General features: G+C 30.3%; 4 protein-coding genes across 4 annotated transcripts; all 4 read left to right on the top strand.

Moving 5' to 3' along the window:
- Positions 1–172: 172 nt before the first annotated feature.
- LOC136777708 (A disintegrin and metalloproteinase with thrombospondin motifs like) lies at positions 173–3,184 on the top strand. Its single transcript, XM_066734218.1, has 14 exons — positions 173–360; positions 503–569; positions 654–871; positions 945–1,034; positions 1,134–1,296; positions 1,381–1,486; positions 1,604–1,733; positions 1,815–1,963; positions 2,055–2,104; positions 2,214–2,340; positions 2,418–2,564; positions 2,641–2,776; positions 2,851–2,958; positions 3,031–3,184. The coding sequence occupies exons 1-14, from the start codon at positions 295–297 to the stop codon at positions 3,064–3,066; spliced, it is 1,593 nt and encodes a 530-aa protein (XP_066590315.1). The 5' UTR covers positions 173–294; the 3' UTR covers positions 3,067–3,184.
- Positions 3,185–4,271: 1,087 nt separating this feature from the next.
- Positions 4,272–7,109, top strand: LOC136777715 (A disintegrin and metalloproteinase with thrombospondin motifs like). Its single transcript, XM_066734228.1, has 13 exons — positions 4,272–4,377; positions 4,554–4,652; positions 4,743–4,802; positions 4,879–4,969; positions 5,073–5,175; positions 5,289–5,418; positions 5,493–5,641; positions 5,774–5,826; positions 5,932–6,037; positions 6,129–6,272; positions 6,348–6,483; positions 6,563–6,676; positions 6,797–7,109. The coding sequence occupies exons 1-13, from the start codon at positions 4,315–4,317 to the stop codon at positions 6,830–6,832; spliced, it is 1,284 nt and encodes a 427-aa protein (XP_066590325.1). The 5' UTR covers positions 4,272–4,314; the 3' UTR covers positions 6,833–7,109.
- Positions 7,110–7,725: 616 nt separating this feature from the next.
- On the top strand, positions 7,726–10,807 carry LOC136777714 (A disintegrin and metalloproteinase with thrombospondin motifs like). Its single transcript, XM_066734227.1, has 13 exons — positions 7,726–8,168; positions 8,344–8,442; positions 8,530–8,589; positions 8,734–8,821; positions 8,922–9,024; positions 9,129–9,258; positions 9,333–9,481; positions 9,619–9,671; positions 9,782–9,887; positions 9,979–10,122; positions 10,201–10,336; positions 10,420–10,533; positions 10,667–10,807. The coding sequence occupies exons 1-13, from the start codon at positions 8,106–8,108 to the stop codon at positions 10,712–10,714; spliced, it is 1,293 nt and encodes a 430-aa protein (XP_066590324.1). The 5' UTR covers positions 7,726–8,105; the 3' UTR covers positions 10,715–10,807.
- Positions 10,808–13,669: 2,862 nt separating this feature from the next.
- LOC136777713 (A disintegrin and metalloproteinase with thrombospondin motifs like) lies at positions 13,670–16,614 on the top strand. The gene is made up of 13 exons (XM_066734226.1): positions 13,670–13,855; positions 14,033–14,131; positions 14,215–14,274; positions 14,414–14,498; positions 14,743–14,845; positions 14,963–15,092; positions 15,162–15,310; positions 15,453–15,508; positions 15,601–15,709; positions 15,799–15,942; positions 16,024–16,159; positions 16,241–16,354; positions 16,489–16,614. The coding sequence occupies exons 1-13, from the start codon at positions 13,778–13,780 to the stop codon at positions 16,534–16,536; spliced, it is 1,311 nt and encodes a 436-aa protein (XP_066590323.1). The 5' UTR covers positions 13,670–13,777; the 3' UTR covers positions 16,537–16,614.
- Positions 16,615–17,006: the final 392 nt, after the last annotated feature.

The raw sequence follows: 17,006 nt of genomic DNA, 5'->3' as shown, positions 1-17,006 counted from the left end.
TACGTAAAATTAAATAAAAAATGAAATAAAGAAATATTATTTCCCAAGCGTGATCACTAAAAATGTTATCAGTCATTTTTTCGAAATTGCCTAATGATAATTGCATGATAGAACACATTGTTTCTATATAAATTAATCATCTTATGTACTCGATACGCAATACAAGGCGAAAGGAGCGAGCATTAGGTATTCCTTAAGAAGAAAAAAAAATACTGACTCTACATACAGATTTAAGGAATTAAATTTTTCCAATTGAAGCATCTCTTTCTCAAGAAAACCCTAATTTCCAGAAAAATGCTCAAGTTTCTAGATTTGTTTTCTTTGTTTGCAACATTATTACTCCTTTGCAATGCCAATCAGGTACTTTATGTCGATTAAAAAATCTTTTTCATAACAATCATTTTCTTCAACCTTTCGCACATTATTTATCATTTTTTGTCTCAATCCCTTTCTTAGAAATTTGTGTTAAACATTTGATTTAAAATCTAACTCTTTCATGCAGGTCGAGGTCCATAAGGAAATGAATCCCGAAGAGATACAAGAAACATTTCACACGTCAGGTGGATATAGTAAGTTAAAGTGTGATGTAAATTGTTAATATTATATTTTTGTTAATTATTTAGCAAATCTATACACGATTATCTTTATTACAGTACCAGAATACGAAACTGTGCGTTTAAGCCATACCCCGATGGAATGGGGACAGTCGAATTATAATCCACCAGAGGTACAAATTATAGGTAACAGTAGAATTATAAAATTGTACTTGGAACCACAAGAAGGATACCTAGCTGGAGAGAACACTCCGGTGTGGACGGTCGAGACAAATCCTAGTTCTCCTTTTGGTTTTGAATACACAAAAGTTGATCATGTAAGCATATACCCCAGGTACCATCCATTAATAGTACTTAAATTATTATAAAATTATACTTTTATTATTACAGGCTTTTGATACTTTGATAGGCAATTTCCATGATATTTCTAATGACGCAGCCTTTACTGTGCAAAGAGACTCGAATGGACGTTATCTTTTCGTCAGTATATATAAAATCATTCATCGAAGCAAAAGAATTTATAAATTAATAAATTTTTAATCAGGAAAGTAGTTTAAAAATAATTTTCTAAATTTTTAGGATGGTACTATCGGTCAGGACATGGCAGTTCGTCCTTATCCTGCACGATTACGGAGGGCTGCTGTGAGTCACTTGCAAAATCAAACCAACGACCAGATTCACACGCATGAACACATAATGATCAAACGATCACCTCAGCAAGGCAATAGTTTTCCAGGCGGTAGTACGTCAGCAGATTAATTATTATACTTTGATTCGTGAATTAATTGTTCAATATTGATGATTTTGAGGTACATTTTTTGCTTAGATTTTCTGGAGCCAATTAATATGGGAAGCTACTCGATGATCAACGCTCGAGCACCAGACGTTATTTATCCAAAAGTACTGATTGTCGTTGACCATTCATTATACAGGTATAAAATAGGAAAATACTTTGTTGAAAATATTTCTATAATGTTGTGTAGCTAATTATTATTAAAATTTCGAAACTCATTAATAAACGAAATATAATTTATATTTTAATGTTTCAGGAAAATGGGAAAAACTGTACCACAGATCGCAAGATATATGCTATCTTTAATGAATGGCGTAGATTTGAGATACCGATTGTTGATTAATCCCAAAATCCGTTTACACGTTGCTGGAATAATTATTGCTCTGGTGAATATTAAAAGAAACTTTATAACGAATAAAATAGTTCATTGAAAAACAATTTTCCTCATTTTCTCAATTATTTTGCAGGATGACAGAGCCGTACCGTATTTGTACGATAATCGGTTAAAAAATAATTTGGTAGATGCTAACAAAATATTGGATGATATGCATATTTATTTTTATAAAGAAAACAGAATCAACGAAGATTCGTACAATTTGGTTGTTGCTTTCACAAAGTGTGTATTTTACTTTTGCTACACATTCGTTAAAAACCTTTTACAAACCATTTTTCACGTACTTTAATTTGTAATTATTCTCAATTTTTAGCCTTGATTTATGCACGACGAAAGGTAGTGATTGCGACCGCTCTCTTGCAGGTAAATATAAAATTAATTTATTGCTCGATTCAGCACAAAATTATATTTTTGTTGCAAGAATATTAAATACTAAAATAATAATTAATTCCTTTTAATTTTTTTTTTTCAGGATACGCAACGATAGGTAGGCCATGTGGAAGGGACCAATATAAAAAAAAATTCTGGCCAACTGGGGTAGTGGAAGAGGCCGGAGGTTACGCTGGAATTATTTCGGCAGCACATGAAATAGGACATATGCAAGTATCAGCTGCTGTGACGAATTTTTAACGCGAAGATAAAAATAAAAATTTAACAAGATTTTTTTCCTTTAAAGATTGGGAGCTCGTCACGACGGACTTCACGATACTACGAAAAATTGCCCAATGACAGAAGGCTACATTATGTCAAGTTCAATATCACTGAAGTCTAACATTATGCGTTGGTCTTCGTGCTCGATTAAAGCAATCTATGAAACCGTAACGTACGTTCTTCGTGAATAATATATTTTTATGTAATATTATACATATTTATTTCAATGATACCATATATTTGTACAGTCGGGCTAACGCAAAATGTCTTCAAATTCCTCCGAGAAACATGGGAACAAGGTTAAAAATACCTCTACCTGGTCAAACAATGTCCTTGGATGAACAATGTCAACGAACTTTTGGGGACGACTTCGTAGCTTGCTTTGTACATACTTTATAGTGTAAAACATTTGATTTGTCATTTCTCGTGTGTAAAATATTATTGACCTTTTTTTTCAGACAAATAAGGCTAAAATATGTTATAAATTGTGGTGTACTTTGAAAGGTAGTGACAGTTGCACAGCCAAGGCACCGGCAGCCGAAGGCTCACCTTGTGGTACAAATTTGGTAAGAATAATTTATATTCCTTAAAAATTACAATATAGCAAAAAAACTTAATTGATGTTTTCTCCTTCTTAGATATGTCTCCATGGACAATGTGTGCCGAAACCCTAAAACAAATTCTCTTCTTCCACACTCTACATTTTTAATATGATCTCTCAAGACATTAGACTTATAAGAATATAAAAAAAATGTATGTGTATATAATAGTAAATATATATGTTTACACAAATGTGAGATTGTACCTTTAAGTTTCGTTTGTTATGATTGATAGCGACGTTGTCAATTAAAAACTCTATATAGATACTATTTATACAATCGTATTATGTACAGAAATATGGTACTATCTCGTTGGAAGGTTATTCGTACGACTCAAATCATGGCGCAATAGCCTAATTAATATTAAATTGTAAAGTGAGCATAGAGAAAGTGGTCAAAAACTCTATGCACATTTTCAGTCAAGTATTGTTGAAACGAAGGATTGTAGAAAAAAATTGTGAATAAATAGTTTTTAGTACTCTAAAAATACCACCAAAAGTTTCCTTCGATAACAAATGGCCTTCGTATCACCTTCAACAAGCTCCATTCAAAGTTAAACCGGGGAAAACATTAGATAGTCTTTCTGATATACCAAAAATATTCTTAAACAATTTTTTTCTTCGATACTTAATTTTCCAAATATTCAACTTTAACCAGATTTTGTGAATAGTTTCTTAATTGAGAAATAGTTATAGGTAGTCGGTATCCTTAATTCTCACTCATTACAAAAATGCTCTCTTAGCGTAACAAACTTTCAGACATAAAGTTTAATAAATTAAATAAAACCACGCATCAATGATAAAAAAGAGCAAATGCACGTTTCATTTTAGAAAAACATCAAAAGTTAACCTTTTAAATAAAATTAAAAGTCCAACATGATAATAACATAGAGTAATTTTTACGAATTTTCATATTTTATTTTCAAATACTGCGTTTTTTAGATATCTAAATTTATAATTATTTATACACAGCTGAATATGTATTAGCTAAAGTATTCCACCTGCATATACATTTGCAATTTTATATCCTAATTTCTTACGAAAGCTCGTCTTTAATAGTACATTAAATCAAGTTTACCAAATCCGTCATCATCAACATTTTCAAGGATTAAATTGTAATAAAAGATTATATAACAGTATATTTTTGAATGTATATGCTTACTAATAAATTTTATCTGTTATTTTTCGAGCTTATGGGTCATTAATATCGTACGATAAAACAGATCAATTCTATTTAAATAAAGCGTCTAGCACACTTAATCCATAAACCAAACTATAGAAAGAAAAAATATTGTTCACCAAGAAAACTCAAGTTGTTAACACAATGTTCAAGTACATATACCTTTTGTTCTTCGTTGCACCATTGTTGATTCTTTGCAATGTTAAGGTACGCATTGGTTCTATATCAGAATATTTTTATATATATATACATCACACTAACTTCCTAACAATTTTTTCGAGTGGCTCTTCCTGCATCTTAAGGAAAGTGGGACACTCGTAATTTGAACCGGAAGTACTTACATGTTAAGACGAAGTGAATAACAATGTAAAATTGTTTTTCAGTTAACAGAAAGTTATCTAGCTGCTGAAAATACCCCAGTATTCACAGTCAAGTCAGATTTTAATAGTCCTTTCGGGTTGAAGTACACACAGGTGCCTAATGTAAGTACTGTTCATCAATCCTTGGATAAATACATATAACTATTAAATTTTACTGAAATAATTAACATTTTATTTATCCGTGTGTTACAGCCTTTTGGCAAATTATTAAGAGATCTCAGCTTTGTTAATAATGACCCTCTATATAGTCTGGTAAGAAATATATTTTAAATTAAAGCAAGTAATATAAGTTATTAGAAATGTTCAAAACATACGACAAATTTTGTAGCAATTTGATGCTTCGGTCCGAAGACAACGAAGGAGCGCTTTCTTTAGCGGTGGAAATTACGGACAGCATAGACCCCCCATGATTGCACAAAGTATCTATTTTACAAACATAGTTTTGCCAAATAAATATACAATGCTTTTACCCACAAACGGGTATTTTTTCATTTGTGCTTACATGGTAAACTTTGTTATTAGATTTCTATCCAATTAATTTGGGAATGAACACGGGAAATAGTCCTCAAACACCAAACATTATTCATCCAAGGGTTTTGGTTACTGTTGACTACTCCTTGCTTAAGTAAAATATCATATAATAATATTTATAATATTAGGAATAAATTTATAGACATGTAATTTATTAAAATTATTTAAAATCTTATTTAAATTGAACATTTTCATTGATTCTTTCAGAAAAATAGGCCCAAATACAGAGTATGCTCTAGAATACGTTTTATCATTCTTTCTGGGAGTAAATATGAGATACAGGATGCTTACCAACCCTAAAATTCGTTTTAATATTGCAGGAATTATTCTTGCTCAGGTTATTATTAGATTGTTAATTAAATCAATGTTTTTAAGAATGAATCATCTTTAATTTTTTCTATTATTTTGAAGGATGATTATGCAGTGCCATATGTGTCAAATAGTATTGTAGATGTCAATCTGATTGATGTTAACAGTGCATTGAATAATATGTCCTCTTACTTTAATGCAGACGGCAGAATCGATAAGTCATCTCACGACTTGGCTGTCACTTTAACAAAGTAACAATCTGCTCTAAATTACAACTTTATTAGCAAATATTCTATAATATTTATTATAATATATATACATATATATATGTATATTTCTTAAACTTGAATTGTTCTCATTATAAAAATTATCTTCAATTGTAGTAAACTTTTCGCCACTGTAGTAAATAATGTTCTTGGAAACAATGGTGTGGCTGGTAAGATTTAATTTATTTTTAAAACAAGAAACAAAAATAGTTTTTTTTTTTTAAGAATATGATAAATTAATTCAGAACGTATTTTTATTTTATCTTTTTACATAGGACTAGCATTTGTAAAAGGAGCTTGTGGGAGAAACCGTCACGGATTGGTACAAGATAATGGAGGTTTCGATGGAATTTATTTTGCAGTTCATGAGATTGCTCACATGTAAATATTTAATTATTATTTTACAGAATTTATACACACAGTTGTGGAGTATATAAATAAAATTATTTATAAACGTCATTTTCTTTTGAAGACTAGGGGTTAATCATGATGGGCACTTTGATGGCATTGCTGACAAATGTGAAAGAAAATATGTCATGGCACCCGTCAGACCATTAGAAACTAACGAATTTGAGTGGTCTGCATGCACTATAGCAGCGATTAGACAATTCTTGCGGTGAATATTCTATCTAAATAAAACATTATTTTTTACATTAAATACATGTGTCAACACTTGTTTCAATTTTTACAGTATGCCAGAAGCGAAATGTCTTTTCTCTCCCTTACAAAATCTAGGAAGAAAGGTACACGTGCTTTTACCTGGTCAACTTCTAGGTGAGGATTTTCAATGCGAAGCCGCTTTTGGAAGCAATATAAAAGCGTGTCATGTAAATATTTAAAAAATGATAGACTTATTTCATTTTGCGCTATATAATATATACTATACCTAAACTTTTATTTGATTAGGGCAATGCAAAACAATTCTGTTACCATTTATCATGTAAAACGAATCCTAATGCAGCAACCTGTTCTTATGCTTTTCCTGCTGCTGAGGGTACACGGTGTGAGGATGATAATCATGTAAAAACATTTTTCTATTTACAAATTTTACATTATTAGTTCTTAGTAATTTATTGTTTCAATCTTTAAGATCTAGTATAACATTGAGATGCTAAAAAATTAACTTTGTTTTCTTTTTAGTTCTGTCTTGATGGACATTGCACATGGAAGCCTTAATATTCTTTCAGTTTCTGTACATTTAATTTTTATAAGAAAAGAAAGGAGATTTTATCATTTTCGATAACCATTTTGTTAAAACTAAATATATAATTTCAAATTTCATTGTATGCTATTAGAAGTAATAGTGACAACTTATAATTATTACAATATTAAAATGAAGCAAAACCTATATAGTAACGTTTAGAATGTATAATATCATCAGACATCTTGTAAAAACATAACATATACATATGTGTATTTTTTAAGCTTGAATAAATATAATATAATTCTTTTACTTCCCATTTTGTTTTTTCACCTACTTCATATCCAACATTAATATACATCACGTCAAATGACGCACTGCTGCGAAACATAAACATATAATGCTAGACAAAAAAGATATAGAGTATCCTATTATACTACAAGGTAAAATGGGACGTACGCGCCATATATAACAATTATAAACATACTTTTTTCTATTGCTTTTAACAGCTTTCAGATATTAGCGATATAAATTTTATTCCATTTACGTCATTATAACTACAATAATCTTTATGAGAATACTAGTATTTTATTTTCAATAAACACCGATGTTTCAAGATATCAAAATATATGATTATACGATGCACGTGTATTAACTGAAGTATTCGTCCGCATAAGTCTGCGATGTTATATCAAACTTTTCCGTAAAAGATTTGGATTAAACGATAAAAAATTATTTCAGGATTTAGAAAATTTATAAAATAAGGTAATAAAATATGTCGAACATAAAAATTGTTGTTATTCTCTAATGCTATTTAAGCATTTATTGGAAATACGTGTACCGAGATTAAAGAGCAGGCTATGTCACCTCAAATCTAGATTTCCAAAAGACAAGCTGTCTGAAAATTTCCTGATTTTATACAAAAGATATTTCCACGAGGATTCAAAGCCATTACCAAAATTGAAATCAATTTTCGAAAAACGTTATTTTTTGAACTAATAAAATTTCTGATGGAGCCGCTCTGTAATGTCCGTATCCACCTTCTCTTCTTATCAAATTTCGTCATCACTATATTCTCAAGTTTTCAATAAAGTAATAAAATATAAGATAATAGTATATGTTTTAATATATATATATATATATATATCTGTTTACCAATAAATTTTATCAGTTCTTTTCCCAAGTTACGAGACATGAAAATTGTACGCTAAGGCAGATTCTATACTTAAATAAAGCGTCTAACACTCTTAATCCTTAAACCAAAAGAAGGAATATTATTCTCCAAGAAAATTCAAGTTTTTTGAAAAAATGTTCAAGTACATATCACTCTTGTTACTTTCTTCACCATTGTTAATTCTATGCAACGTCAAGGTATGTTAGCTTTATATAAATTTATTTTGATTAAAAATCGATCACTAGTGACCTTTTTAACAATTGCCTCGAGTGGCTCCACCATCGTCTTAATGAAAGTTGGACACTCCCACTTTGGTTTCAAAGGTACACATTAGATGGAATGTAATGAGAATAGAAAATTGGATTTTTTTAGCTAACAGAAAGTTATGTCGTTGCTGAACGTACAACTGTATCCACTGCTTGGTACAGTCCTAATTATAATTTTGGAGTGTATTACCTTCCGGTGAAGTCGGTAAATATTCTATATGCACATACTTGTTTCTGCATCATTTGTACAATTTTATTCAAGTTATTAAAATTATCATTATCTGTGTTACAGCCTTTTCAAAATATATTGCAAAATTTCAGCAATTTTAATAATGAAGATCTGTTCAATCTGGTAAGAAGTAGAAATACGTTTTCTTATTAATTTCGTTAGTATACTTGTATAATTATTAGAATAAACTCTCAAGAAATTATGTATTAAGAGGAAAATTGTTTTAATCATGTCAGAAATTTTCAAAATATACCACGAAAATTGCAGGAAGTTGATTCTTCGGTTCGAAGAAATCGAAGGAGTGCTTTTCCCAGCGGTGGCAATCCGGGAATGTACAGACCTTCTATGGCTGAAGGTAAATAATTTCCAAGAATTACTCAGGCAGTAAAGAATCAAAATTTTCATTCGAGGTCATACTTCTTCATTTGTGCTAATAAGGTAAACTTTTCGGTTAGATTTCGATTCAACTGATTCGGGAATACACTCGAGAAGTAAGCGCCAAGTACCAGACATTATTTACCCAGAGGTTTTAGTTACTGTCGACTACTCCCTATACAAGTAAAATATTCTTCTAAACTTTATTAAAAATATGAATACATTTATGTGAACGAGTATCCAATTAAAATCTAATTTTTATTGTATAACTTCATTGATTTGTTCAGAAAATTCGAATACAATATGGATTCGATGCTACTTTACGTTGTATCATTCTTTGTGGGAGTAAATATGAGACTGAGGGTGCTAACAGATCCCAAAATTCGTGTTAACGTTGCCGCAATCATTATAGCTCAGGCAATTACTAGATTGATTATTAATGAAATATTTTCAAGAACGAAATATTTTTAATTTTATAAATTATTTTGTAGGACGACCTTGCTGTACCGTATTTGGGACATAATATAATGGGAAAGGATTTGTTAAATACGAAACCTGCATTAAATGATATGTCCAAATACTTTATTTTGGAAAATAGAATAGATAGATCATTTTATGACTTGGCTGTCACTTTGACGGAGTAAGAATATTTTCTATGTACCAGTGCACACGCACTCACACGTGGAAATCTTAATACCAAATCTTGTACAAATTATCTATAGTGTATATTTTCATAAGCTTCAATATTCTTCTAACAAAACTAATGTTCAATTGTAGTAAGAGGTTAGGCAGTAGGAGGAATGGTAGTTATTCGTCTAATGCTATGGTTGGTAAGAAAAATTGATTTATTTTTAAAATCAAGAGACAATTAATTTTGTCAGGTAAAATTATTGAAATTAAATTTAGGATATATTATTATACGATTGTTATTCTTTTATAGGATTAGCTTATCCAGGAGGAGCATGTGGGGATCTACGGACCGGTCTTGTGCAAGATTTCGGAGGTTTTAATGGAATTAATGTAGCAGCCAGTGCAATTGCTCAATTGTAAAAGTTTCATTATTGTCTTATAGAATGTATACTTTGTATCATATATACTAATAACGAAATTATGCAAACTCATCATTTCTTTTTCAAGACTGGGAGCTAACAATGATGAAGATATTAATGGTTTTGTGGATCCATGTGAAACAAGCGATGTAACGACGCCCGAAGAACCGGAAGAAACAACCCAATTTGAATTTCGCCAGTGTAATATTCGCGAGATGAAAAAATTCTTAAAGTGAATATTCTATATAAAGAAAAAATTATTGCTTTCTACGTAAAATGATATATCTCAAATTGAACATTTGTTTCGCAGTTCAGGAGCCGCGACATGTCTTTTCTCTCCCCTAAAAGATTTAGGAACTGTTGTAAACGTACCATTGCCTGGTGAACTCCTAAGCGCAGATGAACAATGCCAGTCCTATTTAGGAGAGAATGCCATATCATATTATGTAACTATTCAAAAACCTCATTAATTTATTTCACTTGGGTGATATATAGTACTTACTGTATTTAATTACTTTTATCTTAATAGGGTAGTCAGGAGTATATCTGTTTCAAATTGAAATGTCATCCAGCTCCTTATGCCAATTTCTACCCTGATCAATTTTCTGCAGCCGAGGGCACACCATGTATAGATGATAATCACGTAAAAACTTTTTGTTATTTATGTACTTTATTTTTATTTATTCCTAATAATTTATTAGTGCGACTTATATTTTTAAATGTAACAAAGCATTGAAACAATATTAACTCTTCATTTTTCTTGGTGTTTCTTATAGTTCTGCCTTGATGGAAAATGCCGCTTGTGTCCTGATAATAGCAATTAGAATGTTGTACATTATGCTTAGGAATATGTAGCTTTTGGAGCCATTGTATATGTATAATTTTAAAACTTAAATAAACGTAATATTACTTTTTTTTTTTACTCTAAAGTCCATCTACTTCTTTTCCAGTAATAGAGAATTATATCATTTTATCAAAATAAACAAATTTTGTTTTACGAACTATTATTTCTCAATCGGCAAGTAAGCATCAGTATATAGTACTATATTTAAAAATTTATAACCTATAAATATAATACTTAACTAATGAGTTATTGGAAATTATAAACTCTTTTTTATTCTCAGCAACCTATAGGCTAACAACAGCTTGACAAGCTGATTAAGAGATTACACCGTTATGGCACTCGAAAATATGGCTACGTAAACATTCTGTTTTACGCAGTTATATTAAATATATATATAACTTTCTGTTTTACACATAAAAATTAAGTTTTTCTCAATGATTTAAATATAACACGAATAAAATAAATACATTCTAATAATGACAGAGCCACAAAATGTTAAATAATATATCCATATATTTAAAGCTTATTAGCCAATTTTAATAAAATTTAAAAAGCACATTCTTTACAACATTATCTCTACATATAAGATGTAGCATAGAATTTGTTTGAATGTGTGCCTTATCCATATAATTTCATATAAATAATTGCATCTCAAAAGTTTGATAAATATTAGTTTTTCTTTTTTCAAACAGCTGTCATTTCTCCATCTTTTTCACAAATCCCTATAATACCTCTTAGGTAATCTTATAAAAAATATGTATCTTAAATTATATTAATATCAATCAAGTAAATCCGAAGATTTTTTATACATCATTGATATAAATCTTCATAAAAAGCTCCTACTCGACGTCACATATCATTAACATTATTAAGTATTTCTATGATAAATTTGACACAGCAAATACTCGTTTAGGAGGTCCTCGCACAATGTGAGGAACGATTTTATTCAAAGCGTGCAAAATTTAAAAGCAATCACAAGCCGGAAGGTTCTGGAAGTGTTATTCAACCAAAATAAAATGGATTCCCAAAACGAACAAGAACTTGAACTTTTCAAGTCATCGTTCATCTTGGTTGAATAACGCTTCCCGAACCTTCCGGCTTGCGCCTCAACCTGGCGTCGCTCGCGAGCTTAAGTACATTTAAACATCTTTTCACTAGCGAGAAACTCTCCGCTATGCGGCCATCTAGCGGCGATGTGCCAAAGTGGGGAGCGCGGAACAACGACGGATCTGTCGGACAGTACATACGCCGGAGCGAGGCGGCCCAAGAATCTTGGGACCGCTCGCACCAACACACCTCCGCGATATCCGACAATTTCGTATTCATTATTTTTTATTTTGTTTATAAAACTTCTATGTATACGTGTACAACAATTTTTTTACTTATGCTCAACAGGTGCAGAAAAAAATTGTTTTCAGCAACTTATATTTCCGTGCGCAGTGATGGTGTTAGCTCTTAAGTTGTTTTATTGACTATTAATCGTTATATCATGTTAATCAATTGAGAATTTCTGTAATATAATTATGGAATGTTTATAATTACTAGACATAACATTGGTTGCAAGATTATTCCTTATTTATATAGGTATCTCAGTTTTCTATCATTATTTGTATATAAAAGACTTAATCTTATACCCAAAAAAAATCTGTTTCATCTGGATGCAATCTGAACCATAATATATGATGCGAAATAATGCACAGCTGTAAATTTTTTACATCAATTAGAGAATTTTTCGCAGCAATAAAATACGTAAAAGTTTATAGAATGTTCTAATTATAAAAAATCAGAGAAGCCGTCGCATATAAAAAATTGGGACGACCGAACTAGCTGTAGGAGAGAAGTATAGTGCCCCGATGGCGGTATAGACATGTCTTTATCTACTTTTACATGTACTTGCCGTCGATACACTACCGTATCTCTACTTCTCTAGATGCTCATTGGACGCGTCAGGATAAACCCAAGGGTGCTATTTTTTATACCACTTAAAGTCAAGCAACTCTTCCATCTAACATTATTTGCTTTTGTATACAATCATTATAGTTTTCCATAAATATTACTATATATACAAGTTAGAATGGACGTCATGCATAATAATTAAATTTAGTTTCTTCTATTGGTTTTAATAGCTTTTAGATATTAGGGATATAATTTTTATTTCTATTACTTCAATACATACATTAATGTTTACGAATACTGGTATTTTATTTACAATAAGTACTGACGTTTGCGAGATATATTTATAAATTTATAATCATACGACGAGGGCGCGCGTAAGTCTTTAGACGTAGTGTTTGTTCTTATACGTTCGCGATGTTGAATGAAAATTTCCTATAAATTGCAAAATTATTACGAGAAAAAAAATATAAATATTTATATTTTTTACATTTATTTTCTAAAAAGCTGCATGCAGCCTTAAACTAAAGCACAGTTCAGCTTTTGAATTTGCTCCTCTTTAAAAAAATTGATATTCACAATATTTTAGAAGATTTTCTTGAGTGAAATTTATTACAGCGTTTCGAAAATTAACAAGAAAAATTATTACAATATACAAATCGTAACGGACAGGTTTCAATTGTTTTATACCAATACTCTACAAAGTGGTTTCACCTGAAATCTTTTTTTTTAAAGAGACATTATTTTTAAAAAATTCTTGGTTTTGTACGAAAGATACTTCTCTAGGAACTGGAAAGTCGTTACTGAAATTGTAACCAGTCTTCGTATATTATATTTTGGTAACTAATATAAGATTTCTGGTAAAAACGCTCTATAATGTCAGTATCCATGCAACTTCTCCGCTTATCAAATTTCGTCATCATTTATTTTCAAGGATTCAAAAAGGTACTAAAATATAACATAATAATATATTTTTTAATATATATATATATATATGTGTGTGTGTTTACCAATAAATTTTATCAATTCTTTTCCCAAGTTACGAGACATGAAAATTGTACGATAACACAGACAGATTCCATTTAAATAAAGCGTCTAACACTCTTAATCCTTAAACCAAAAGAAGGAATATTATTGTCCAAGAAAATTCATGTTTTTGGACAAAATGTTCAAACACATATCACTCTTGTTGCTTTCTTCACCATTGTTAATTCTATGCAACGTCAAGGTACGCTAGCTCTATACAAATTTATCTTTATTAAGAATCGATCATTAGTGATCTTTCTAACGATTGCCGCGAGTGGCTTCGCCATCGTTTTAATGAAAATGTTTGTGACACTCGCACTTTACTTCCAAAGGTTCAAATTAAAAGGAAGAGAATACTAATATAAAACTGAATTTTTAGTTAACGGAAAGTTATCTTGCTGCTGAAAATACCCCGATATTTTTTGTTAAATCAAATCCTAGTGACTATTTCCGTATAAACTACGCTATGTTGGATTTGGTAATTATTCTACGGATATTTGCTTCTATAAAACTGCCAAAATTTTACTCGTGTCATTAAATCTTTCTTCATCTATGTTACAGGCTACTCAAAATATAACACATAATTCCTTCAAAATTGACAATGAACAATTGTATAGTCTGGTAAGAAACAGAATGAACTTTTACTTCCGTTAGTTATACTTATACAGATAAACAAAAAAACTGAAAAAAGTTTGCAAATTAAAGAATCTTACTTAAGTTATAAGAGTTTTTTAAAACACGAAGCAAAAATTGTATATAGGAATTTGATAATTCGGTCCGGAGACAACGAAGGAGTGCTTATTCCGGCGGTGTAAATCCGAGAATTAGACCCGCCCTGCCTCAAGGTTACTATAATTCCTTTACATCGATTAATGAAGGAGTGGATCAGGGAACTTTTCATATATGATAATTTCAGATTCAACTAACCAATCGTAAATTCGAAATAATTTCTAGAATAAATCTGATTAGTTTACTTAGGTGAGAATTTCTACATGAAAATTTTCATGCTCGTTCCTCAGCAAATAATCGATATTTTTATTTAATGTCATAATGTTTCATTTATTCTTATATTGTAAATTTTACGATCAGATTTCGAGCCAATCGATTTGGGCATCCACTCGAGAAATAAACGCCATATACCAGATGTGATTAATCCAAAGGTTTTAGTTACTGTCGACTACCACTTACTCAGGTAAAAAAACATCTTAATGTATTCGATGAAATTATGAATATTTTTATAATCTTGTATGCAATACAAATCATTTATAATTTTAGTCAAAATGTAAATTTGCATTAATTATTCTTTCAGTAAAATAGGCCCTGACGTACGTTCGGCTGTAATTTACGTCCTGTCTTTCTTTCTGGGAGTCAATATGAGATATAGGATGCTGACCAATCCTAAGATCCGTTTTAACGTTGCTGCTATCATTTTGCCTGAGGTAATTATCACATTGATAATGGAACATTTGTAAGAAGGAATTTTCGTAATTTTATCAATTATCTTCTAGGATCCATTAGCTGTGCCATATTTGGCAAATAATATTATAGGAAACAATTTGATGGATTCTGATACTGCAATATATAACATGTCTACATACTTCGCTCAAGATGCCAAAGTGGATCAATCACATTATGACATAGCCATCACTTTAACGGAGTAAGAATTGTTCTCTATACAAAAGCACACACACTAACACATAACAATCTTATTACAAAAATCTTGTATAAGTTGTTAATATCACATATAATTTTCTAACCTTCACTGTTGTTCTAATAAATCATATCTTCAACAATTGTAGCTTTCTTTTTGCCAAATTGAATGATCATGGTGTTTATTTGGAATTCGGTACGGCTGGTAAGCAAATTTCATTAATTTCCAAAATCAATAAACAATTAATTATTTCATAAAAGAAAATATATTTATATACGAAATGTTCTTATATACAGGAACAGCTTTTAATAGAGGAGCTTGCTCAAAGTATCGGCGTGTCGGGCTGGTGCAAGATTTCGGAGGTTTCAACGGAATTTATACTGCAGCTCACGAGATTGCCCACTTGTATAAATATTTAATTATTATTTTACAAAATTTATGCAGTTGCGGAGTATATATATACAATTATTTATAAACATCGCATCCTTTTCAAGATTGGGAGCTAATCATGATGGAGACGTTGATGGTATTGCAGACAAGTGTGAAAGAAATTTTCTAATGACCCCCGATTTTTCAAAAACTGCTAATTATTTTGAGTGGTCTTCGTGCACTATAGCTGCGATCCAAAACTTTTTGAAGAGAGTATTTTAATTAAAAAACAAATGCATATTATTTTCTTCTTAAAATAATATGTGTAAATTTTCATTTTTATTTCACAGTTCGGGCAACGCGGCATGTCTTTTTGCTCCCCTGCCAGATTCAGGAAGAGTTGTAAACGTACCTCTACCTGGTCAACTAAGAACCGTACAGGATCAATGTAAATCCTATTATGGATACAGGGCCATATCATATTATGTAAATATTAAAAAATATGATAAATTTTTTTCCCTTTATTTTTATACTAATTATTTTAATTGATAACTTTTATCTTAATAGGGTAGCGAGCAGGAGATCTGTTTCCATTTGGAATGTAAGCCATCACTTCACGTCGGTTACCACCATTTTACTTTCTCTGCAGCTGAGGGCACACCCTGTATCGATGATAATCACGTAATAATTTTTTCATAATTATGCATTTTATTTTTATTTATTCCTGATAATTTATAGTAATGCGACTATTGTTAAATGAAACAAAGCATTGAAATAAGTAATATTAACTTCATTTTTCTTTGTTTTTCTTATAGTTCTGTCTCGATGGACATTGCACGATGCGGAAGGATAGTCATCATTAGAATGTATATTATTCTTAGAAGAATATATATAGATTGTAGAACCATTGTATATTTATAGCTTTAAAGTTTCAACAAATACCAATGTCTTTTTTTACCCTAAATTACATCGGTTTCCTATCTAGCACTAAGATTATATATATTTTTAGAAAAGTTAACAAATTTTTTGTCACGAACAACCATCTAAATCGTCAAGTATCGCAATATATAGTACTAACATTAATAATTTATAGTCTATAAGTATAATGCATTATTAATAAATTATTAGAAATTAAAGTCTTTTATTCTCATAAATATAGCAGCCTATAGAATAAACAGTGTAAAAACTAATTAAGCTGCTATGTTGCTTATAAATCGCTGTAAGAATATATATTAAGCAATTGAAAACTTCTGTAATTTTATTATAAAATGATTGATTCTTATACATATATATGCTACTATTTAATTATTTAACTTTACATTCATTATAAGTC

The sequence above is a fragment of the Prorops nasuta genome, unplaced genomic scaffold (assembly GCF_024137725.1).
Source record: "Prorops nasuta isolate Cenicafe-Biocafe unplaced genomic scaffold, Cenicafe_Pnas_1.2 PNAS00011, whole genome shotgun sequence".
In the NCBI taxonomy this organism is placed as follows: Eukaryota; Metazoa; Arthropoda; class Insecta; order Hymenoptera; family Bethylidae; genus Prorops; species Prorops nasuta.
This window is presented reverse-complemented; position numbering and strand designations above follow the sequence as displayed.